The sequence below is a fragment of the Watersipora subatra genome, chromosome 10 (genome assembly GCF_963576615.1).
Source record: "Watersipora subatra chromosome 10, tzWatSuba1.1, whole genome shotgun sequence".
Taxonomy (NCBI): domain Eukaryota; kingdom Metazoa; phylum Bryozoa; class Gymnolaemata; order Cheilostomatida; family Watersiporidae; genus Watersipora; species Watersipora subatra.
In genome coordinates this window covers 15,008,977-15,035,017 of record NC_088717.1, presented here as the reverse complement: position 1 = coordinate 15,035,017, position 26,041 = coordinate 15,008,977, and the positions used below count along the sequence as shown (strand labels likewise).

General features: G+C 36.9%; 2 protein-coding genes and 1 long non-coding RNA gene across 3 annotated transcripts in view; all 3 read left to right on the top strand.

Annotated features, from left to right (window-relative positions):
- The window catches only part of LOC137406181 (cytoplasmic FMR1-interacting protein-like), a 29,043-nt gene extending 23,785 nt beyond the window's left edge, over window positions 1-5,258 (top strand). Inside the window, exons 24-26 of the mRNA XM_068092714.1 lie at window positions 229-376; window positions 3,937-4,137; window positions 4,614-5,258. Coding sequence (XP_067948815.1) covers window positions 229-376; window positions 3,937-4,104 — 316 coding nt within the window. The 3' untranslated portion in view covers window positions 4,105-4,137; window positions 4,614-5,258. The remainder of the gene's footprint in view (window positions 1-228; window positions 377-3,936; window positions 4,138-4,613) is intronic.
- Window positions 5,259-14,488: 9,230 nt separating this feature from the next.
- On the top strand, window positions 14,489-16,950 carry LOC137406815 (type-2 ice-structuring protein-like). The gene is made up of 3 exons (XM_068093427.1): window positions 14,489-14,507; window positions 14,693-14,872; window positions 16,676-16,950. Exons 1-3 carry the CDS (start codon window positions 14,489-14,491, stop codon window positions 16,948-16,950), a joined length of 474 nt encoding a protein of 157 aa, XP_067949528.1.
- A 455-nt stretch (window positions 16,951-17,405) lies between these two features.
- On the top strand, window positions 17,406-21,526 carry LOC137405552 (uncharacterized). The gene is made up of 3 exons (XR_010979774.1): window positions 17,406-17,506; window positions 19,717-19,769; window positions 21,454-21,526. It is a non-coding gene; the product is annotated as an uncharacterized lncRNA (long non-coding RNA).
- Window positions 21,527-26,041: the final 4,515 nt, after the last annotated feature.

Genomic DNA, 26,041 nt, shown 5'->3' with positions numbered 1-26,041 from the left:
ATTCGCAGTCAAAAACAAAAGAACAGTTGATTAGTCAAAAAGTGAATACGGATCACTTGGTTCCTTGCGTAATAATGACTATAATATCTTATACCATGTTAGCTTTGTTCTCTTGTGTACTAACAGCTATAATCCCTTACCTACTATCAGCTATAATCTCTTACTCGCTATTAGCTATAATCCCTGAAAATAACACTCTGGTTAAGCAGGTTTTTATGCTTTTGCCAGGTTAATGTACGGAGAAGGGCTGAATTGGGGTGGCTGCCTCCTTATTGCCCTACTTGGCCAGCAGAGAAGGTTTGAGATGCTCGATTTCAGCTACCACCTACTCAAAGTGAACAGAGTCGATGGTGCCAGTGAGGCTGTTGATGGGGTGGTAAGTCGTCGATCTTTCATGTCATTGCCTGGTAAACAGTCATATGATGACACTGTGCACTGCCGAGGTAGCTCCTGCAGTCTGCCTGAGTTCTCTGATGAGATACGGTGTCGGTCTCCTTGAAGCCCCAGTCCCTTTCGCTTTCCCTCCTTGGCGGTCTAAGCTGATGACCGAGAGTCACTGCAGTGCTCACGCGGCCGTCAGCCAGATGTTTATAGCGTGGATTGCCTTCGCCTCTAGCGCTGGCTCTCCCTCGGCATTCCGCAGGAGAGTCCATTGGGCGTTGGATATACCACACAGATAGCATCGCCCGTCCGTCGTCACCTTGTTCACCATTCTACTTCCTGTTGAGCAGCTAACCCTGCTGCGGGAAGGTACGGAAATATGGCGAATACCGACGTATGATCGGACAACTTGAATCCATTGACTCTGCAGAGTTCTCCAGTCGGGTTTGTGTAGGCGTAATTGCTGTGAGACATCAGCATTAGCCTCGCGTGCCTGAGAGTCCTTGACCCTTTTCTCATGCGTTCTGGGTCGGTCCAAGCCCGTCCCTTACCCAGAACTCTAACATGTCCGACACCAATATTTTGTCAGAGAACTTGGCAGTTGGGCGGTTGAGCAACCAATGACAAAGCTAGCACTCGTCTGATGACATACTGAACCCTTTTGCATGTTTATGCTTATCTTCTGCACGTGCCCTTTACCTGCGCATGTCTCACAATTTGTTTCCTATCCCTAGAGCCAGAGCCAAGAAGCAAAGGTGATACGTGTATTTCAGCACTTATTACAGGACCAAACATTGGCTGTTTGTTTATTTACACTCCTTCGCTTTTGCTTACTAAGCAGCTACATGTATGTGTTATTGAGAATTAGGGCTGGCATATACATATAGTAGCCAAATGCCTGGCGTTGCACAGGTATTAAAAAACAGCTCATAAGCTGGTGGGTAATGTAGTTGCTTGCCATTAGCCTTGCATATTGCCAATGACTAATTGGAGTATGCTATTATCAATATTGCTAAACTTACTAATAAGAGCCGTGAGAGCAAGCTTTAGTGGCATTGCATAACGTAGAGTGCTATGCATATTTTAACTCATTTTAGACTCGTATTGCCTAATGAATCTGTTGCATTTTGCCTGGCTTAATTGATTAGTTTATCACTTGGTGAATGGGAGGTTCCAAGATCAAATCTAGTACGGCGTGAATCTTTCATTACTAGAGTTTAATAGCTATAGCTGGAAAGACCGAATGACAGACTTCGTGATTTATTTAGATGCTGTGCCTACTTCATAAGATTCACACTTTACAAAAGTAACTAAAGTTGGGGATGTTTTACTGGAAGACCTACTGATAATATCGCGTTTCAGTTTAATTCGGTTTTTCAAAAAGCAAACGTTTGTTTAGAATTCTTTTGGAAATCATCAAATCAGATTGAGAAGCTCTGTACACACACACATTTAGGATATTGCATAGATTTTTATGTAAATGAATACACATTTTAGCACCATCACAAACATGTCTCTATATACCTCAATAACTCGAGCACCATGCTCCAATTCTCATCCCAAATTTCAGCGTCCAAAGTTAGTGAAGAGTTATGCTAGAATATTTGAGAAATACCAATTTTTGACATCAAATTTTGTGTAAGGGGAGACAACTTCTGTGTAAGGGAAGATCAAATTGTGTAATTACTTGTATTAGTATGTTTGCGGTATTTTATTAATCTGTAAAAGGCAAGAGAGAAGTTGAAAAAGTCAAAAAATCTGCTTTTGTACCGTATTGCTTTGCTATAAAACGAATCCGATTAAAAGGCGCAATAAATGAACAAAAGAATAAAAAATGTGTATGAAAAGTTGAAGTTTATTCAACTTATTGACAATAACTGTCAACGATGTTCAGTCGTAGACATACAAAAACAACAAACCGCTGTTCAGTTGTAACGTATACACGCTCGCAAAAATCGGCAAAGTCACTTACTTTTTTTGTTTATTCCACGTGTTCTTTAAACTTCATTGATGTCTGGCTTGAACATGCGATTTTGACGTCAAGTAGGCCCAGATTCCTCTCGTCATTGTCAGGCTCAGTCTCGCCGCTGTCATCTGTCTGTTCAGTAAAAGTTCGAACGACGCTAGAGACTGATACCTTAGCCTAGGCATCCACGATCCGTCCGCAGATAGTGTCATAACTCGTCCAGCGTACCACATAAGATCAGAAAACTTCAGCATTATAATTAAGCATTATACTTCAGTATGTCAAAAAAGACCAGTTTTTCGATTTAAAAGTGGTGGAGTATTATTCTTGAGTAAGCATTATACTTGGGTGATTACAGTACTCTATACCTGAGTAAGCATTATACTTGGGTGATTACAGTACTGTATACTTGAGTAAGCATTATACTTGGGTGATTACAGTACTCTATACCTGAGTAAGCTTTATACTTGGGTGATTACGGTACTCTATACCTGAGTAAGCATTATACTTGGGTGATTACGTACTCTACACCTGAGTAAGCATTATACTTGGGTGATTACAGTACTCTACACCTGAGTAAGCATTATACTTGGGTGATTACAATACTCTATACCTGAGTAAGCATTATACTTGGGTGATTACAGTACTCTATACCTGAGTAAGCATTATACTCGGGTGATTACAGTACTCTATACCTGAGTAAGCATTATACTCGGGTGATTACAGTACTCCATACCTGAGTAAGCATTATACTTGGATGATTATGGTACTCTATACCTGAGTAGGCATTATACTTGGGTGATTACAGTACTCTATACCTGAGTAAGCATTATACTTGGGTGATTACAGTACTGTATACCTGAGTAAGCATTATACTTGGATGATTACAGTACTGTATACCTGAGTAAGCATTATATTTGGGTGATTACAGTACTCTATACCTGAGTAAGCTTTATACTTGGGTGATTACGGTACTCTATACCTGAGTAAGCATTATACTTGGGTGTTTACGTACTCTACACCTGAGTAAGCATTATACTTGGGTGATTACAGTACTCTATACCTGAGTAAGCATTATACTTGGGTGATTACGGTAAATGACTACTTATCTTAGGACTATCACAAACACGTTTCTAGTGAAAAAATGAGTTTCTTGACTCCTTACGTCTGTTTATTTAACTATGCGTGGAATACTAAATTGATTTCACCAGCCAGCCCTTATCTCACCTATTCTAACCATATCATTTGCTTGTATTGTTTTGATAGATTTTTTATCTTATTTTTACATTTGCACCATAGATTTGCAGGTTTGCTGCTGCTTGGTCACACCATATATTGTTGGATTATGTCGAAAGCTTCTAATGTTTGACTTCATGTGGTTTGGTAGATGTGTTTTATTACCATTGCACCAGAAAGAGGGATGTTAGTGTTATTTGTGTTGCTTAATAAAACACCAATTATGTTAGTGCCCTTGATATATCATGCAATATGTCATGACGTGTAGTTCATCTTTTCTCAGCATTTATGGTTACATCAGTTGGTTTCTTCAAGGCAGTTTCAAGTCACATGATAGGCTTCTGTTTTACCAGTCCCTAAAGAAGATGGTCGAGCGCATACGCAAATTCCAGATATTGAACAACCAGATATTCGCCACCCTTAATAAGTACCTCAAGTCCGACGGTGGTGACAGTATGCCCGTTGAGCATGTTCGCTGTTTCCAACCTCCGGTGCACCAGACTGCTGCCTCTGCACACTGACTTTTTCCGCGCTGATGTTACTAGTAACTGCAGGTACGAAGGTTGTCGGCTTTCCTAGAATATTTCATGTGAATGGTAGGCAAGGCAAAAATGCATATTTGCTAAAAACATTTTCAAAACTTAATTATATTGAGGTCAGGTGTGGATTTATCGTTGCCATTTCATGAATGTCTTTATGGTTCAGCTAGAGTGTTGTTCATAGCAGATAGTAAGCAAAGGTTAGGAGTTGCTGCCATTGATTCATTATCTCTGTAAGTTGTGCGTGCAGGGCATGTTTGTTGGTAACAGATATTGATGTTTGTATGCTAGGTAACAACCATTATCATTGTATATTTGATATGAGAGGGTTGTGACGTAGCTAGTTTAGATGAGGGTTTTTCATGATTTATGGTCATCATCTGTAGCCTTTAAATATCAGTTCAGTTTTCTATTAGTTTATGCTCTTCTTTATCGCAAGCAAGAGGCTGAGACACTTCATCACTTCCTCATTTACTTATTATATGTTACAGGCTGTTGATCCTGCAACACATCAAATCCATGAAAATTGTGGGTTTGCGTTGCAGGAAAGGTGGTCGTCCCACCAACCTTTGTAACAAAGCCAGAAGCCTTCATCTCCAATCATTGCTTACTTTTGGACTTCCTCATACATTAAGGATTATATATCTTGTGAATGTTATATTTATGTCAGGCATCTTAGTTCCTTAGTTGCCAGTTACACTCACTTACCACTCCATACTAGACCTCTAGGCTCTATGAGTACGGGAGTTCCGTAATTGCTAACAATGCAGACGTTGCTAGAGTTTGCAGGCCAGCAAGGTGTATATTTATTGCTAGATTTTCTTATTCATTTTGATGCCATTTCTCTACTTCCGTACTTTTCAAAGTTATATTTCATTTTATGTCTCATCGTATGACACGGTATATTTCTATTAAGACAGTCTAATACCTTTTCAATTAGGCCTCTACTAATCCTGTCATCCATACAGCGAATACGAGTGGCAGACTGCTGCCCTGCGGGTATGAATATGAGCCAAGACTTCAACCTGAAATTAGTTCAGTCAACAGTCCACTATGGAGTATGATTAGCTTATTACATTATTTCTTTTTTTCAATAAATTATTATACACTTTTCAATTCAGTGCTGATAGTTACAATTTGTGTCTTGATCAATGGTCTTCATCATATTGAATATCCTTCAGTCAAACAAATTAGCATTCCTTTCAATCACTGACAACCATATAACTGAGGTTTCCATAATTACACTCTAGTTAGTTGTTGCTTTTGCTAAGACTGCGCAGCAGTAGAAAATGCTGACAGGTGATCTATTAACACTGTACATGGCGGTTCTATCATGCTGTATGACAGTTGGTAAGTACTGTAATAAGCGCCTTGCCATTGCTCATAGCACCGCATAAAGCATGGTGAGGCATGTAATTATGTTGATGTAGTTCTATATTGCTTACATTTGCAGAGTGGTGAATTGAATAGGTCAATGTTGATATGGCGCTGTTATGATGCCGATTTTCATCCAAGACAGTATGAGAGGTCAAAACATCTAAAATTAAGCCCACATACAGCATTTCAAACCTTACTAAAATGTGAAAGGCGTTTTATGCTGAAACTTGCTTTTCATATGATCATATTACAGTAGAGTTACAAACCTGCTTCAATGATCGAGTTATTTTTGCCTTTTCAGACCGAGATGTTTTTTAAAAAATTTGAATTTGTTGTTTACATTAAATAATGGCAAGCTTGCAGGTATTAGTGACTGCACTATGTACATGCCAATAGAATCTTTACTAGCGAGCATAATATCGCCATTCTGTTTCCGTGTATTAACCAATTTGAAGAGGAACTCATTGCCCTTTGTTGAAAAGGCATTTGTAGACGTCATTATACGTAGAGTAAAATTTTTTACATAAGTGTGAAAACTACAACATAATGATGCTGTTGTGTGGTTAGGGACCTTATACACAATAACCTGAATCCACACATACATCAGTGTTGAAGTTGCTTAGTCATCTTATTTTATTTTGACTGTTTTGTTCGTGCACTTTTGCAGATTGTGTCAACTACCAGAAAACCTCTATTTGAATGCCATGTCACTCAATTTTTCAACCCTATAGTGGCGGGCAAATAGAGGTGGTAGTTAATTAGAGGTTTTATGGTAATTCGATATTTACTCGCGAAGGTGTTAAGCTATTATATGCAGTGCTGATACCTACCAGTAAAAGTTACTCCTTTATTCTATAAAACCAACAATTAAAACACAATTAACAAAATTCTAAAACAATATCAACGATAAAAGTTAAAATGGCTGATAAAAGTTACCATTACTCAAATGGTCGTCCATGTTCTTTGCTCAGTCCCATACGGCTGTGAGTTTCGACAATCAAATGACAGACAGGATAGTCGATAGGTAGAGAGGCTCGGCTGATGATGGAGGCAGACACTCTACAGGTGAGAGAAAAGGCCTCAGCAGGTAGTAGGGTGAGAGAAAAGAGTCTCTGCAGACGCAAGAGAAAAAGAGCCTTAGCAGGCTCTCTGAAAAGGGGGCAGAGTCATTGGAGTTGTTCTCTTTTATAATTGTCTAGCATCGTCTATGCTCGCCCGTGGGGAGTAGGTTGAGTGTTAGTGTTCAATGCTTTGTCAGGTGTGTCAAGATATCTTGTTTGCGTAAGTCTCCAGCTGGTGCACGTGATGTATCATGTATGCATTTAGAGCGGAGATTGTGACTATGATGATGCATCTAGGTCATGTCTGGCAGAGGTCTAATTTCTTTTGGTAGTCTTTTGACAGTGCGATTGATTCACCTTCTGTGATAGTTTCCTTCCACTTTGAAGTTTCTAATTTGCTTGTTGGTGTTTTTCTAATTATTGGATCTTTTGATGTGTTGGGCGTTTTCCTGTTTGTAGCTACGTATTATGTGTATACCTCGTGGTCTGGCTCTTCTCCCTGCTGGTATTTTGTTTTGGTAATATTTTCATGCAACAACTTTGAGCATTTCTGAGCCTGGTTTCTAATCATCTGCCTCAAACATGAGAGCAACTATTAAGAGCTCATTTAATAGATCTATTAATTTCCAATATTCTGTATGCGAAATGCATGTGTAATGCATTTTTAATTATACTTGACTATTGCGGCGTATAAAAGCCTTTGTACCTGCACTTGTACCTGTACTATTTCTAAAGGAGCTATTTTAGGTGTTGGTAATGTGGAAAGAATCATAGCATGTTCTCTTAGATGCATTTTGTCAAATTGCAACAGTTTTGGCAAACAAAGCAGATTTCCGAATCAGCTAACTTTGTATGTAGAGGGTGGACTATGTTGCTGAGATGCACATAGGTAGTGAGCTTTGTTTTATTTTAATCCATGCTATGCTTAGAAAAGTCTTTAAACATTTGTGCATGTGAAAATATGTGTGCACAAGAGAAAAGTAACAATATTGACTTTTTGGCTAAAAGGTTTTTAGTAAATCGCTCGTAACATCTCTTCTCCTTTCATTGTGATGATTGTTTGTCATATTAGTGCTGAGATGGGACGATAACATTAGTGAACATGACCTACACTCAGTTTACGATGCGAAAATATTAACACACTAGCCAAATGTTCTGAATCGCATGAGTAATAAACTAGTTAGCCAATGAATTTGAGTAACTTTCCTGGTAAGCTAGTAGTCTAAATCTTTACTAAAACAATTGAAGCCAATTAAGCCAAACAATTACTAAAAACATGAAGCCAGCTGAATAACAGTTACGTTACGCGCAACGATCAACCCTGCTAGTTAACAACCCCAAGCACTTCAAGCGTGGGTGTTTTAGTTGATGTGAAAAATGTCATCATAATCATTTATCGCTAAATCCGATATCCAATATCAAACCCTCTGTGAAGTAGATTTTTTGTTCCTAAAACTTTATTGCTTTAGCTGGACACATGGACTACATACCCAAAGACAAACATTGAGATTCATATGAAAGATATAAGATACAACCCTTGGTCGAAAGTCATCGGCGGAATGCTACATATTTAAAACTAGTGAGCAGAGCATGTCATACACTCACTTTACAACATAAATTATAACATTCAGAAAGTGAGGAAAGAACAAAAGGATGGATCAGGGTGAGTCGTGGCTCAAACGTAGTCACCAAAATACTTCGGTCTGTTTATTATTTGTCCACATCAGTACTCAACGTGGTAGTATGCGATAAGAGTGTACCAGCAATACCTTCACCAGCAGGCTCAGCAACGACAGACTGGAGGCTCTCGGGAAACTGTTTGGTTCCAGAATCAGGCTCTTCTGATGACTGTCGGTCTGAAACATCACAAAGGTTGTGTTGCTTTCCTCTCAGAATCCACCCATCACCCTGCACCTACTATCAAGCTTCTTCAGCAAAATTGCTGCCACCCACGTCTTTTTACAAAGTCATAGCAGTCAGCCTGATTTGCTCGGCGCTGCATTCATTCAGAGTTTCTAGGTTATTGGCTCCTCGCTCATACTTTGCCTTGCCTGACTGTTTCTTTCGTCCTTGGTTATCTGTTAGTATTTAGTCTTCAGGGTTCAGTAGAACCTCAGTTGTGGGCAGAGAGTTGTGCATCCTTTCTCACCCAAAAATCTCTAGAACGGGCTGCTTCCAATACCTTGTTGTTCAACCTTTTTGTAGGCTAGTAGTGCCTGAAAAGGGGTCGTCACCAGCTCGCTCTGCCTTCAGTATATTCTTCAGTGATTTCACAAAAGCTTCAGCACAGCCATCACCTTGTCAATGGTGTAAAACCCCACTCTTCTTAAAAATGGAAGAACTTCTGAGAGGTGAATTGCGGCCACATGCTGCTGATTAGAATGTTTGGCTGACCATATCGACTCACGAGTTTCTTCAACCTTTTCACAATCTTTTAATCGGTAGTCTCTCAGCTTATCCAGCCCAAAAACTGTTGGGGAAGTAGTTGACAGTGACTTGGTAGTTGCTTCCTTCCTAAATGAATATGTCACAGCTGATCAGTTGACAGGGTTGATTCGAAACTTTTACAGACATGAAGGTCTCTTTCTGTTGAGCCATGGAATACGCCTGGCATACTTCGCAGTTTGAGACATGTTCTGTAATTTTAGCAAACATGTTCGGCCAATACACACACTATGTATTTAGCTCCTTTGAGGGCACTGGGTGGTTTCATATGGTTACTATGAGATTATTTCCGCATCTCTTTTTGCATTCTCTTTGGGATCACGGCATGCTCTTCGCGGTAGATTATACCATTATAGAGCGCAAGCTTATCTCAGAAACTGAACTATGGTTGCCCCGATTCTGGCAGTGTTTCTCTTACTTCTGGCCATTCAGAACAAATTATGGTACACAGACTCATTAGGTTGTCATCCTATTGAGTAGCTGCTAACAGTTTCTTCTTTCATCTAGGATCAGTCACTATGTGGTGAATGATTTCTATGTTGCCGAAGACAGCTGTTCATCAGCTATCAGCTGCTATGTACCAGGGTGATGTATTATTTTGACATTGTAATGCTGTGGTCGCTGAATCATATTTTGCTGTCATCTAAGTACATCTTGTAGGGGCTTTACTATAACTCCTTCTAATGGTTTATGGTTGCTATAAATTGTTGTGAAATTCCTATAGATGTACTGATGGTATCGTTCCATAGCCCATATTATGGCAAGCCTCTCTGTTTCTATGTAAGGGTATTCTGTATCCATGAAAGATCTGCTTCCAAATTTTAGAGGTTTTCCACTCAGTGTAGCTCCTGGGCCTTTATTACCTGCATCACATTGTATCTCCAAATCATGTGAGTTGTTGAGCTGAAGTGCAGGTTCCTTGGTGATGAAACTCATTAGTGAAACTTTCTCTTGTGCGGAATTCTAGACGAGCTTCTCCTCTTTTCTGGTCTAAACTCTAAAGGGTTCTGTGATGTCTGCCAGTCGAGGTAGATATCTAACAAGATGCTGAACCATTCCTAAGGATAGTCAAATATCGGTATCATTCGTTGGAGATGAAATGTCAGTAGTGCACGAGATTTTGTTAGGATTAGCTTGAGATCCAGAATCAGTGATGATGTGGCCAAATAATTTAACTTCTTTTGTCCCTTGTTATATTTTTGTTTTGTTCAACATAATGTTTAGTTGTAGGCACCATTCCAGTGATACCTGTAATTTCTTATCATGTTGTTCTGAACCCATTCTGGCATTCTCATCGACACCTACTATGATGATGTCATCAGTGATACACATCACACCCTTCAGTCTCTTAGCTGCCTGATGCAACCGTCACTCGAAGATTTCAGATGAAACATTCAAACCTAAGAATAAATACATCCAGCGAAAATAAACAAACGCTGTGTTGAACGTGATCAGGAAACTAGAATCGTGGTTGAGTCGCACATGCCAAATAGCCTGATTTGAGGTTTAGGACAGTAAATACTTTGGTATTTTGTATTCCAGGCAGTATGTCATCAATAACCGGCATGAAGTGGTGTTCTTTCAAGAAGGCCACATTCCATTTATGTAGATCAATACAAATTCTCAGCTAACTATTCTCAGCTTACCAGAAACCCATAGGGTTGTCATCATGTTTACATATGTTTTTTTGATGTTACTCCTTTTGAATTTTATAAGTCCCATCTGTTCCCAAACTTTCAGACAAAAAATAGGTATAAAGCTTGAGTGTATTATTGGAAACTTCTTATTGCACTCCTTAGAGTTCACTTGTTCACCTGTTTTTTGAATTGTAAACTTTATATTGTAATCCTTAGAGTTCTTCAGTTTTCTGATCTTCAACTTAAGCACACTTACTACGATATCTTATTGCCAGTCCATGATGTAAGTGTAGTTTCAGTAGTCTGCAATCATTTGTAACGCCGAGCAAACTGCATCAGTACGTTGGTGGCAGATGAACCTATATCAACATGAAAATTCATGTACTTGTGATTGTCAAGTATAGATAGAGCGATGCAAGTCTTTCTATTCGTCTTTATTGTTTTCTGTTTGACTGACTCGGTCTTACTTCCCTCTTCACCTGATGCATGTTCTCAGATTTTGATTTGCACACTGAAGGGAAATGGTTTAGATAACAGCATTTATTACACTTTTTGCCATATGCAGGGTATCGTTTTTTTACTCTCTTATGGCTGTCACTGCAATACTGACGCTGTTGTATGTGGGTGTTTATCATAGATATATAAACCTAGATTGGCCAATAAAGAAAAAGCCTGTCAGACTTAAATAGCATGACGTAACGTCATTGTATTGTACCTCATGCTTGACTGCACTGTTGTTAACAATGGAGCTAATGAGAAGGTGACAAAATCACATTTATTTTCACATAAAAACCTTAGATACATAATCTAGTAAACTAAAGCGATTCTGTGATAATATCTGATAACCACCATAGATTAAAACTATAAAAGCTATGAATCGTTGCACACAAATCATGAGCCATCAGGGATTTATTTGCCACCCTCTCCTATCCCCATTCTCTCTTTTCCCCTTCCCCAAAGAAGAAGTGAGAAGGGGAAAAGAGAGAAGGGGGAAAGGAGAGGGGGGCAAATAGCCCACCCACTCAAAGAGCCAGACCCTGGCTAGGTAAATAGACTAATATCATGCTGAACTAAACATGACTAAATATGATGAGTAAGCAAGTATGTCTTGTATCGTCTTGTCACGTGATGTTCTCACGTGAATTGAAAAGCCAATAAAAAGCTCAATATAAAACTTATCGTGGCACTAGTTTATGACAAACACTTCGGGTTTTACCGACTACCTCGTATCAAATATAAATGCTCACTACTTTACAGTTTTGTTTTGGCATTATTCAATCGTCAAATCGTAATCTGATCACGTGACCCAATACTTCGAAAATAATTTTGCAGCACTTTTCGATTATCACAGGTGACCAACAGGCTCGTCATGATTATCAGACAATGATATGTACTCCTTCGAGCTAAGGTTAAAAAGTTTTGCGATTTTTTACGGTGAGTTGTAAGGTATCAGTGCTAAAAGTGATAGCATTACAATGACAATAAAACAGACGCGTAAAAACAATAGACATGGTTTTAGTGAATGCGTGAAGTATATTTGTGAAAATATTTCGACGAATGAGGTTGCATGAAAGTGTAAACAGAAACCATCCTGTAACAACTACATCACATTTGAGCCGTTTTGGAAAGCGAATCCAAACTACGGTGGTCTCGTGTGACTGCGATTAACTGTTCATTTTTTAGCTTTTAAGAGCTTGTAATCACATTCCCATATATTTCACACTTACAACACAACAGAGTAAGACATGGTGAATCTTATGATACCAAATAACTGTAATGTGAATTTTGTTGCAAGTCAACCTTGCTTTTGCATATTGTACAAATAACTTGGTATTTTCCTTTCGTGACTGGCTTTTTCATGAACTCCCAGACCACCGACATGTTGATTATTTCTTGCTGAAAAATGTTGTGAAACCTATTATAGTCCAAAGGCTATTGTCGCAGACGTAAAAATATAGTCTTGACTCACCTTGTTTTATTTTGCCTGATCCTTTCGCGCTAGGACTATTATATGAGACTCCATTTCAATCGCACGTAAAAAGCGATATACAACCGCTGTTGTTTAGCCATAAACCTACCTGTGTCTTGGTATAGAAGAACTGAGGGTCGAGTGGCCCAACCCGGGCACCTCTGACCCGATGGGTCAAGACCAGACGAGCTACCCGTGCCAGCTCTATTCTTAGCTTCATAATGTGCCCTAATTGAAATATATCTCTTTGCTATCTCACGAGCTAGGCTACTAGCTTGATGACTAAACTTAAACAATAGCATGATGTTGAACCTCAGCAACTTCTCCATGGTGGCAATAACTTGGGAAAGTTTTTCACCAATCCAGCACTACTAAGCAACACTCTCGTCGCTTTCTCAGTGTGGTTGCAAACCTCAATCATCACAGGCAAAGACAAAGTCAAGCCACCACGATTCTTAACTGTGGTTAGGGAATTCGTTGCTTGGTTTACATCATAGTTGGTAACATCCACGATGCTAGTGATACAGTCATTACACTTCAGCATTGGTGACCTAGCCAGCTACATAGCCAGCTGTAAAATAATCATTCTGTCTCATTTTTGACTTGAGACATACTTGCATGCTCATCATATTTAGTCATGTTTAGTTCAGCATGATATTAGTCTATTTACCTAGCCAGGGTCTGGCTCTTTGAGTGGGTGGGCTATTTGCCCCCCTCTCCTTTCCCCCTTTTCTCTTTTTCCTTTCTCACTTCTTTTTTGGAGAAGGGAAAAGAGAGAATAGGGATAGGAGAGGGTGGCAAATAAAGCCCTGATGGCTCATGATTTGTGTGCAACAATTCATAGCTTTTATAGTTTTAATCTATGGTGGTTATCAGATATTATCACAGAATTGCTTTAGTTTACTGGATTATGTATCCAAGAAGGTTTTTATGTGAAAATAAATGTGATTTTGTCACCTTCTCCTCATTAGTTCCATTGTTAATAACAGTGCAGTCAAGCATGAGGTACAATACAATGACGTTACGCCCTGCTTTTTAAGTCTGACAAGGCAACAGATGGGAATAGCTATTATTGGCCAATCTAGGTTTATGTATCTATGGTGTTTATAAACGGTGGTGAGTTCTTGTCTTCGTTGTGTGTACATCGTCTAATGACACTGTGAGCTCTCGCACAGTTTTAACAACAATATCCTTGCTTCTACAAATTTTCAATGCTTTATTAAGTGTAAATGTTCTCCCGTGGCGTGTGTCACTTGATCTAATACCCCACACCAGTCTATGTCTGACTAATTGATCTTTAAAATTGGTATTGTCACACTGATTGGCCATCTGTCTCAACTTAGTCAGGTATATATTAAAATACTTGTTAGCTGTTTTTAGTGTTGAGCAAATAACGCTCATAGATAACATTAGTGTCTCCAACACAAAACCTTTTTAGCACCTCAAACATCTTAGTTGTGGTCTTGTCATCTATGCAGACATCATCGATGACCTTACGGCATTCATCTCTCACAACATACTGCAGTAGTGCTACTTGGTAGTTAGCAGGCTCATCAGCTAGTTTCGTAAGCATAGCATAATTCTCCCACCTGCTTTTGAACTTCCGAAAGATCCCCTCTTTGTCAGTTGAGACATCAATAGTGTCAGGTGGGTCAATTCTCAGTAGGTGTCTACTTTTAGCAGCACTGAACTGATCACCTCCAAGTGTTGTGGTATGACTTGTGTGATATGCTTTACTCACCAGCGCTGAAGGTTCGTTTTTATTTATACTGATGTTGCTGACCCCATGTTAAGATACGGCTTAGGTAGTGAGTTTTGTGTTATTTTTAATTGTGTTTTGCTTAGAAAATTCATTCAACATTCATACATAAGAGAAAATGTGTGTGCGAGAAGAAAGTAATAATATTGACTCGTTTGTTCAGATGGTTTTTGAGGAGTCGCTCATAACATATGTTGTTAGCCGATACTGAAAGTGTAGGGATTTAATTACATGGTTAGTTAATATTGAAAGGTTTGACTACACTGTTAGTAAATACAAAAGGTGTTAACCAAAATTTTAGTTGCAAAATGTTTTTAAACAGGAGATGACTTATACTGCGAAAAGCAGTACACCACGTATTCGGTTGACAGTCTCTGCTACATATACCATTCTGATCTGTTCACCTGGAGTCTTGCTGTCCAAAATTGCTTTGACACTGCTGGTAGTCTTGCCAGTGCAGAAACTCCTGATCAGCAAGAGTTTTTACACAACATCAGCAAGGGTGAGATAATTTGCTCTATCAATCCTTGAGTACATAATCATGGTGTACAGCATAAAATGCTTAAGTTTGTTTTAAAACATTAAAAACGCTTTTAAATCTTGATATGGTTTAATTATTATTTAAAAAATGCTAGCGATTTTAATTTGTGGAATGTTCATGATTTATGTTTAAAATATGATATGTTGTTACTCATATAACATTACTTATAACCTTGCTGATATTGTTCTGTGCACGAATCTACATCTAACTTTACAACAAAGTTCAAGTCTTCCAGGATATGAGACTCAAGAGTATCTAGTGACTTGAACAGAAATCTAATCAAACAGAAATAATATATTGAGATCGGTGTTAATTGAACTGAAAGAGCAATATATAACATAACGTCTTGTAACGAGCCATACTACTAGCATACTCCAAGTCCTCTCCGCTCAGTAATGATACTATACTAAAAAATAAATGATTCATTAGAATTGAGATGACATTTTGCGATTAATTTTAACTGAACTATGAAAGGAAAATTATGGTAAGCAGCTTTCAAAATACTTCATTTTTTCACTAGCTCAACACAATTGAAAGCTCCTTTCGGAAGAAAAACTGTGATTTTATCAAATTTTTGTTAAGGACCACAATTCATTCTGCTTTGCACTGCGCAAGCCTACCTTTTTCTTGTTTGTCACCCCAACAGTTTGATAACATTAAATAATTTTAAAGCTATGCTTTTAAATTAGTTAATGCTAACCAACTATGCTTTTAAATAAAGCTATGTTTTAAATAAAGCTATGTTTTTAAATAAAGCTATGCTTTTAGATACGACCTAAAGTTGATCCCCGATTGCTTGTAAAGTTAATTAATACAAATGCTGTTGTGTACATACTTTTCATCAATTGATTTCAAGGTCGATAGTTTAATATTATTATAACTCAAGCCAACTGTACCAACCACCACAAGTCCTTCATTAGACAAGCTAAAATTTGATGTGAAGTGAAATCTTCAAAGCAAAAACATCTCGAACTATAATGCTGGAGTTGATCTGTTCTCTCTCTACCCCTTCATCATAATCTAGTCCTGTAATATTTTTATGTAAGAATATTTTTACAATGTTTTTGCTATATATATGTTGACCTTTAACCTTTCTGGTTTATTGCAAAAAAACAGACAACCAAACATTCACTAGATAAAGCCGTTATATACACAAAATGACTAAACAGCTTGTATAAAGCACAGAATATTATGGTGATACCAAAATAACCCATTTATCCTTAAACTGTAAGCTTCGCTAGAAAGCTACATTTGGCTTTCTCATATCAGATAGTCTTGTAACAGTATCATGTTGTAACTGCAGTCACCTGTAAGTTGACAAACCGTAATTATCTACCTGTTTCTAATAGTCACACTATATTTGAGTCACTGATCGTATTCTCCTCGTGAAGGCGATTTCTGCGGAAATTAAAATAATCATATGATTTGGGTTGTGAAGATTACAGCAATATTACCTTACATTCTAGAGAAAAACTGACTATATTCGTTATTAATTTTTGTTTCTTTGCTAACATTTAAAGTTGTAACACAATCCACAACAACCAACAAAATAAGCAGTTTTCTTGACTGTACTTAGTTGACATGTTTGGGGGACAAATTATCTTTTTTTAGCATTCACTAGACAGATGATCAGTACTATAACAGTATAAGCAGGTTTTCAGCTCAGTGTATTACTGAAGCACAAAAGTCTATTTGAGTATAATAATCAACATTTTCCTTGTCTTATAATAGTTCAGTGCAATTTGTTATTATGGTTATCTCTAGATAGTGATGGGGTGCCCAGAGCTGGATGGATTGGTCTCATGAAAGCTCACGAGTCAGGATTGTTCTCCTGGTGGATCGCTGACACAACTTTTCTCGGCTCCTACACGGGATTTAACAGCACATCAATACCGGACTTCTGTAACATAGAACTTTCAGCTGAGAATTACTGGCAGCCATACAACTGCTCTAACACTCATGAGTCTGGGTACTTCTGCGTCGCTGATCCAGCATGCACTCTCAACAGTAAGTTCGTCAACTTTAAAAAAAAATTCTAAAGTCCTTTTTGTTCGTAAACAAAAAACTCGCAGATGAATCATAGTTTGATACTCCTGTGAGACAGCCATCTGAACCACCGTGGCCCCTATACTCTTTGATCCAAAACATTCGCTCATGTATATTTTGAGTTTTTTCAGCCACAATGAATCAATGAAATATGAGTTTGCTCATTATGTGATGTTCCCATTTAATTTGTACCTAAAAACACGTTAAACTCGTTATTAGAGAATGCTGTAATTGAATGTCAAACTAAGCGAATGGTTTTAGGTACTGAGGAAGCTTGCGATCTTTCGACGACCACTACAACCAGTACATCGACTAGTACGACTAGTACTACCTCTACTAGCACTTCAACGACTTCTTCCACTAGCACTTCAACGACCTCTTCCACTAGCACTTCAACGACTTCTTCCACTAGCACTTCAACGACTTCTTCTGCCGGTACCTCTACGAGCAGTCCACCTAATGCATTGACAACCTCTGTTTTATCAACAACTTCAGAATCGACGAATAATGAAACTTTGATCAAACAAATCTCTACGGTGCCTCCAGCAGGTACTACACAGATTTCTACCATGTCTTCTGCAGGTTCTGTTCCAGTTTCTATTGAGTCATCTGCAGGTACTGCACAGATTTCCACCGTGCTGTTAACAGGTATTGCATGTTTTTCTACAGCAACGTCTGTAGGTATAGGTAGATTTTGGAAAATATAGCTAGCAAGTGTTTTGTAATTTTGTTTGTTTTTGAGGTCATATTGCTGCAGTTTTCTCTTAATCTGACTCTATTTATTGGCACATTTTTTTGTCAAGTCCAATTACAATACCTAGAGTTATTTTCCAATCTGGCATATAGTCATTACTTAAAGATAAACTCACAGAAAACTGTAATAAATTTTGTCAGAATATATTGATATTTTTTATCATTTGAGGCTGTTTTTGCAGTTTGAGGTGATCTGACTGCCTGGATGTTTTAAGATGAAAATTGACAAAACTTGCTCGGGGTTAAAACACTCAGATTCAATAAAGAACAATTATGAAGTCTATAGTTGCAAAGAGACCGACAGGGTAGAGAGGTAAAACGCTGCAAATTGAATACAATAACCGAATATTAATAAGGAGAGAGATAGGCAGCCGAGAGCTAGTGATGTCATTTGGGTACGTACTTTTTTCTGAGCGTTTAAACCACAATCAAGTTTTGTCAACTTTAATCTTAAACCATCCTGGCAGTCACATCACCTCAAACATAAAAAACAATCGCAGTGATAGAAAAACTCAACATTTTCTGATAAAATCTAATAAGATGTTGTGTAAATTCACTTTCAAGCCATAAAATAGTAAGTTTCCATTAGAGCTGAAATTGTCGTCAGATATTTTCTTGAGATTTCAGATTTATAATTAAGTAATTTAAATGAGAGCTACTTTTCGTACTTAACTATCGGTTGTTTGGGACGAAGATGGTGAAAGTTCAAATAGAGGATGTTGTCACTGACGGTTTTAAATTCTGTTGCTCTGGCAAGTGGCTAAGTGCTAAGGTACAAAAGGGTACTTTGGTATTTTATACGTGCAATTTCCATTTCAACTCTCAACAGTGACCAACAATCAGAAGTGAGTTACTTGTGAAACATTAATGCCGTGTGTCGTGTCTCTCTTGGCATGATTTGCAGTATCTTGTTAGAGTACAGGTGGTTTTCAACCGCTTTTTGTCTTTGTGTGCATTTGCTGTTCTTTCATTTCGTGTTGCGTGTTGAAGTTAATTTTTTCTATCTTGTATATGTACATATAATGCACGCAATTGTAAATTCACAGTTAATATATAATGTTTCAATAATTGTGACTGTATTTTACATCTATATATATAAATCTCAAAGTCTGTCGTTCGATCTGACCAGCTATAGCTATTAAAATCTAGTAATGAAACATCCACTTTATAATGCCACTAAAGCTTGCTCTCACGGCTCTTATTAGTAAGTTTAGCAATGTGTGACTACTCAAATTAGTCTTTAGCACTTTGCCAGGCTAATGGCAAGTGACAGGCAGCTACAGTACCTGTCACTGTTATTAAGCTGTTTTTAATACCCATGCAACGCTGGGCATTCGGCTAGTAAGCTATAAGCAGAAAGTTCATAACAGAATGATGTATGTTCAAAATTTTTGCATTTCAACACATTCATAGAATAAAGCATCAAAACGCCAAGCAACAATGTCCTGCCATCAAAAGCTGTATTCAAGTAGCAAAGAGCTAGATTTGACCAAGTAAAATGAACAAAAGCGATATTACCTTACTGCACTCTCTGCAGCATAAAGATGACAATATGAATGCCTGTCAATTTCTTCATCTGACTCTGATAGCTTTAATGTGAAACCACCTGCAGGATGTATCTCCACAGAGTTTATTATACAGCAATGACATCATAAGCTTATAGTTCATCAATTGATCAACTACATAATTGTTGCCTAAAATTGTTTTTGAAACATAAATTAAAGCAAATTTTTAAATCTATTTAAATCTAAGAATGCTAGATGGCAATATAAATACAATATATGAACATAAATATAGATAAAATAAATAATATAATAAATATATACAGAATATACATGTAAATATATATAGTTTGCTTTTGCTGGTGACAAAATAGTTCTTAAATTCCAACTAATGCTATTGCTATCATCAACCACTTGAATATGTGTTTTCATAAGCGTTGATTGATACAAAAATGATACTATTTACTGTTCTACAAGCATGTTGTCGAGTCTTGTTGTTTGTAGGCAGATTAATCCTGCTTCGGATAATATTTGGATGTACGTTGGACTGAGCTTGGGTAAGTTGGCATTATTTGCTATATTAACTGTTGGTGCTTTTCTTATATTGACAATCTCGGTCTATTAAGTGTACACTGATAAAGAACATAGTGTTGTTTTGAGAGTACAGGCCATAAAGGGTCATAGCATGGGTCAATTAAAGGTTTCAAGATTTTTCATGGTTTCATTGTTTTTCACATGACAATTACAGGTTTTCAACTCATTTCAACTTTCGTATTATGAAAAAACTGCATACAACATCCAACAATTAGTATGAACATATCATTGCTAGCTGCTTTAACAATCTTTCACTTAATATTTGCTCTTTCAGTCGAGGTATTTTTAACACTTTATGTCAAACTATTTATTTGAATTTAGTGACCCGCTGTTGCCCTTTTTCTCTTTTTTTTGTTTTATTGTAGTTGTATGGCATAAGTTAATAAAAACATTTCTATTTAAAAATTAATTATTGTCAATAAAGTGATAGATGTAAGCAAAATATAATACATATTATAATATGCTATAAAATTAAATTTTATAACATTATAATATGTTATAAAATTTAATATGCTTAAATTTAAAAAACGTTTCTATTTGAAATAAAATTATTACCAATCAAATAATATATATAAATAAAGTGTAATATATATTACAATATAATTTGAAAAAAAATTCCTATTTGAAATTAAATTGTTGCCAATAAAATAATATATAAATAAAAATATATATTCTATTAATTATAATGGAATGTATATAAATAAGAACATGGTGTTGTTTTGAGAGTATACATCATAAATAGCGATGCTTATTAATGTGCCTCCTAAGTTATGATGAATGATCAGTCTCCAATAGCCAACATGATTTTGTATGCATTATGCATCTATAGATAATGCATCTATGGATTATGCATCTATGTATGATCCATCGACTAACCTAGTTTTTGACAAACATTAATTGAGTACATCGTTCGACTATTCTTTCACTTATTTCCAATCTACTAGGGACTAAACTCCAACTCAGTTCTTTCATTTACCTCACTCTGAAGATATAATAAGAGTCGGTGAAAGACAACTCTTCGACATACTCATTTTCTTTATCTCTTGGAAACTGATTGAGTCTTAATCTGGCTGAACAAGCTAAGATGGCTTTAAGATCAAACAAAATTGTTGAGCTGTGAGTGAGCTGTTCGATAATAGAAGAGATTTTGACTTAAATCTTAACTGGCTAAAAAAAATTTTCGACCGACCAAAATCTTTTGGGGAAATTGAAAAGCTGCAGCTTGAAGTTGTCAAGTTTTCAAACGATTGGTTAGTTGCAGTAGCCACCCAGAGAAGATCACGTGCCGTTCTATTTTCTCTCGAGGAACAAGTTGCCATGCGCGAATAAGCAATAAGAATAACGATTGTATTTGTGCAAGAAAAATCAATCAGTATAGATTGGTTGGTGTGCTCATTTGCAACGCAAATTGACAGTTCCAGAAATTAGTCACAAGCTAATAAGGTGCTATCAGCGAATGTCTTCAGTTTTAGTTAGCTTAGCAAAAAGAAATTAGTTTTTAGAGGTAACAGCAATGGAAACCTTTTGGTTTTTGATGTTACAAAAGCCAAAACACTGCAATAGTGATAGATAAGCCTGTAAGAACTAAAACAATTTTTCGAACTACACACACTGACTGAATTGTTCAACCTGCCTGCTTATTTTTAGGAGTTGTCTTACTAGTAGCAGGAGCAATAACTGTGATAGTTTGCTTGCACAAAAAGAAAGGAAGAGCTGTAAATCCTAGTGAACGTCGTGACATAAAGCTATATGAGGCCATACAGTCCAGGTATGCTCCCAGTGTGCTTACATTTATTCTAGATATCATCAGTGTGCTTACAAGCAATCACAGCATGCTTGTCATGAATTATGTACAGCGTTTGGTTTACATTCAATTTAGGTGTGCTTGCAATGCACAATGATATGCTATGATATGGTATGCTGGTGGTATGCTTTCATGTGATCCAGGTATGCTCATGGTATATTTATATGTGTGTTTGCTAATAATGTGTTTACATATGAATCAGGTTCACTTATGATGAGTTTATGTACAATCTAGGTATGCACACTCTATGTATTTACATTATGTATAGCTCAAGTATTCTCTATGCACACTCACCTGCAAGTTATGTTTACTCACATTCGCATGCAGTTACACTTCACTAGCAGTAAGACTACACGAGATCCAAGTATGCTAACGATGCATTTACACACAGTTAAGGTAACAGTATATAAGTATACACATATTTGGTCAAGATTTGGTTTGGTATGCTCTAATGTAGTCCAGAAAATGCAATATATGAAATATAGGTACACTCGAACAAACTTACATACCCAAGAATCTTGCGCTGCACTACATGAAATCTAGACATACTCAAAGGGTATTTACTCACATGTCAGGTAACTTACTCTTGTGTAACCTTATGTTATCCTACATGCAGACGGGGGGGAGGAGGTCTTGGCAGATATATGACCTGAGATCTTTATTCTGCAAGATTTACGCATCAAATTTTTAGTCTGCCATATCTGTTAACAAATTTTTTAATTCGGCATATTCGACAGTTTTTTAAATTGTGACAATTTAGATAGCATAAAAAAATTTAAATTGTCAACGTCACCTTAAAGTATCTATATTGATATTTTCTACTAAAGTTGCTATAATGGTGTAGTCTCTGATCAGACTTGTATCATTTGCGAAGTTGAAGGGGAGTAAATTTATTTGTTTTAAATAAATTTATTTGAATCAAATTCTCACGCTGCAAGTGAATTTTTTTCAGTAATTATCAACTGAATAAGGTCAGCCTGTTCTATTTTTGTAAGCATGCTGTTTGCTGAGTAACAAATACAGTAGATATGTGTAGAACTTGAAGCGCTATTAAACAAACATATATTTTCATAGACGATTTTTTGTTGTTGTTTATACTTTAGTATCTAGACCAACATTGCATCGGTAAACTATAAAATAAAAGTATCGCTGGCTAGAGTTCCGTTAAATAGTCAATAATCTCTTTGACAGGCAAGGAACAGAATTTAGCTATATGTCTGGGAGCAGCTCTGAGTCAAAGGAGGCGACTGAAATGCAGACAAAAAACATAAGACCTGCCATGTAACAGGGTGGCACCATGTAACAGGGTGGCACGAACAGTTTCAAAGCTCTTCATGACTCTAAAACAAACAATAATTAGATGTTTACACGTGTTCAGTGTGGAAATATAAATTATTTTCATTATAAATGAATTGATGCATCAAAATAAAAACTCTATGGAAAAATTTTCTTTTGAGTTTAAACTTCTGACCCATGTCTATATCCCGAGGTTGTGTGCCTTCTCATGTCATTGCATGTACCTTTGTTCTTCCGGCTTTCTGTATCGCCATTTTTATGTTTTCGCTAGTACTTTTAACATAAATTTGCTGATTTGATTTAATTCACATTTACCTGTGAGTTTCCATTATTGATGAGAAAAATTGTTTTTTACAGACTTGTGAATGAAAAGCAAACAAATCAACTTGCCATCTACATCGCTATTGCTTTGGGTAAGTGTATACTCTTATATATTTAATGTTCTATGCACTAGATAGTGTGTAACTCATGACTCTTCTAGTCCAGCACTTTCCTTTCCATTTTTATCCCTGAGTTCCTTATGGCTGATGAGGGCCTCACACCCTCTTGTTTTGAAAAAAGCAAAAAAGCTCAGAACATAATGAGAAACGGACATACTCAGAATATATGAAAACATGTTATTGAAAGGTCATTTTAATAAAAGTCTAACACTTTCACACAGCAGCAACATATACAAATAACAACTAACTTTATGATATTTAGATATTTTTCTGTCTCTTTTCTGCTAGTATCTAATTGAAACATGTTTACTTGTAGGTGAGTGAAATTTGCAGATCATTTTCAGGATTGATGACGTTACAATATTTATTTTTGATATATTAAAGAGATGAAAATTTGGATTCACATATGCAATTCGTTGCAATGACAAATACACATTTTTCATCATCACGATTGATTTTTGCTCCTTTGCGAGCAACTGCTTACATCCTTTAAGAGTGCGAGCACTCAAACAGGAAGCCTTGTTTTCGTCCCAGCTCTTTTAGAGACAGTCATCTCAATTTTGTCAATTTTCATCTCACTCATTTTCTGGGGTGATTATCAACCCAATTTTAGCGTTTCATTGAAGGCTTACATCACAAAGAGTAGCATGCAATTTTATAAATGTAGTAATTTTCTCGAATGGCATTCAAAAAATTACAAATTTGTAGAGTGATGTTAATGTTTTCTAGACATAAGATAGCGTCCTTAGATGCATCTTGGATTTATCTTACCACTGATTCTTTATATTATATTTCCTATCAATTGTGGTTTACTATCATGTTAGTTTATGCAAACCTAAAATATTTAAGCTCTTTTACAGAAACCTTAAATTGTTTATTCTGTCATATGCTGCCGAAAGCTGGTAACCCTTTCTATCGAAGACTGATAAAGAAAGATTAGAGCGCTTTTAAAGACTACCTTTTTAGAGTTATGCTACCCTGATATGGACAGGGACGAACAGCGTCTAAACACCCTTAATGTTGATGAGCTAAATGGCTTATTAGATATTTAGATAAAAACTACTCAGATCACATCTTCAATCTACCTGACCATCGATTACATTCCTACTTGCCCAAAAGACCGCTACACCTTGTACCAGACACTAGCACTGCCAACCTTGCAAAAGGAGCTTTTTCTTCAAATACTCATAATTTTGCTTTACTGTGTTTTAATTTATTTAACTTTTTGTGTCTCACAGTCTAATCTGCGTTGAAAGGCATTGACTAATAATAATAAACTGATAATAAAATAATAATTTAATAAAAATAATAAACTGATAACAAACTAATAATTTATAATAGCTACAAACTGATAATAAAGTTGGTATATATCTAACCCCAAACATCTGACATTCTCATTGTGTAAAGATATTTCCATGGAGGTGCGCCGCTAGGTGTGTTACAAGAATATTTTATTGGGGTATAATTTATTAACATTCGCGTAATAGTTTTTACACTTTCAGTGTACATGAACTTCTGCCAACCATCTATTATAGTATCAAAAGTACCATAGTATCTATATATTTTAATACGGATCAGACAAAAATCGTTCCGTTTATAAATGTCTTTCAAATATTTAGTTGCAGATAGGAAAACCAGTTATTGACTTTGAGCTGTTAATCCCACAATTACCCACATCACAGTTATACAATGTCCTCTACACAACTACACTGTCACAAACTGAACTGATTTGTAACAAATTTTTTATAACTATTAGAAAAGGGAGGTTGAAAAATTAAGAATTTGTGGGTAGCTGTATCAATCGTACCAACTGTTCTCATATATTTTTTTCTAGTTTTTGTATATACTCTAAAATGTTCTGCAATTCACAAAATTGTTTTGTATGCTTTGTAGCATGCTTCGCGGCTGGTACGACATTGATAATAGTGGTATGGTGCATGGTGAAAAGGTCTAAAAAGCAAAATGTGAGAGACATTGGAACAAACACCGATGCTGAACACCAGGCAGAAGGTTTCCACATCAACGACAGACAACCAAATGGCTCTAATCCAGTCTTGCAAGCGGCAGCAGATTCTGGCAGCCCAACTAAAGTTGATGAGTTGATCAAAACATCACAAACCACGGATGCATCAACCCATCAAAATGGATACACTCCTATTTCTGGACTAGCCAATGAAATACAATTTTATGTCGAAAGCAAAAAAGTTTGCGAGCAGGGAGCCAGTGCGCGCAAAAACACAGAGTCCAGCAACACTGCAGAAATGGATGACATGAAAAAATATGTATCAGGTGTGTCTGCAACAAACTCAAACGCAAATGAAAAACCAAGACATGCAAATGAAAGTTCGAAAAGGAATAGCGAATCAAAACGACGAAAGAAGTCTTTCCGACGACACAAACTGAAAGCTAATACAGCTACAAGTTCTCAATCTAACAAGATGAGTGTTAGCAAACGTGAGAACCGTTTTAAAGATTTACTCCAGGACATTAAGCAAGGTCAGAGCAATTACGATGGCGAAAATGGAACGACTCGCAAAGGCAAGAATGGTGAAGACTTCGATTGCCATGAAAATAAGGTTGGCTTCTCCTTGAATGATGATGACAGCATGCTAGTGAAGAGAGCTTGGGCAGTGAAAAGAGGTTCTTCGGTTGTAACAGGAAGCAGACTTGATAGCTCCGGGGTCTTGCCCTCAAG

Bases quoted from the DNA above. Each gene is read 5' to 3' on its own strand.
- LOC137406815 (XM_068093427.1), top strand. The intron at 14,873-16,675 runs GTGAGATAATTT...GGTTATCTCTAG, and splicing joins TTTACACAACATCAGCAAGG to ATAGTGATGGGGTGCCCAGA.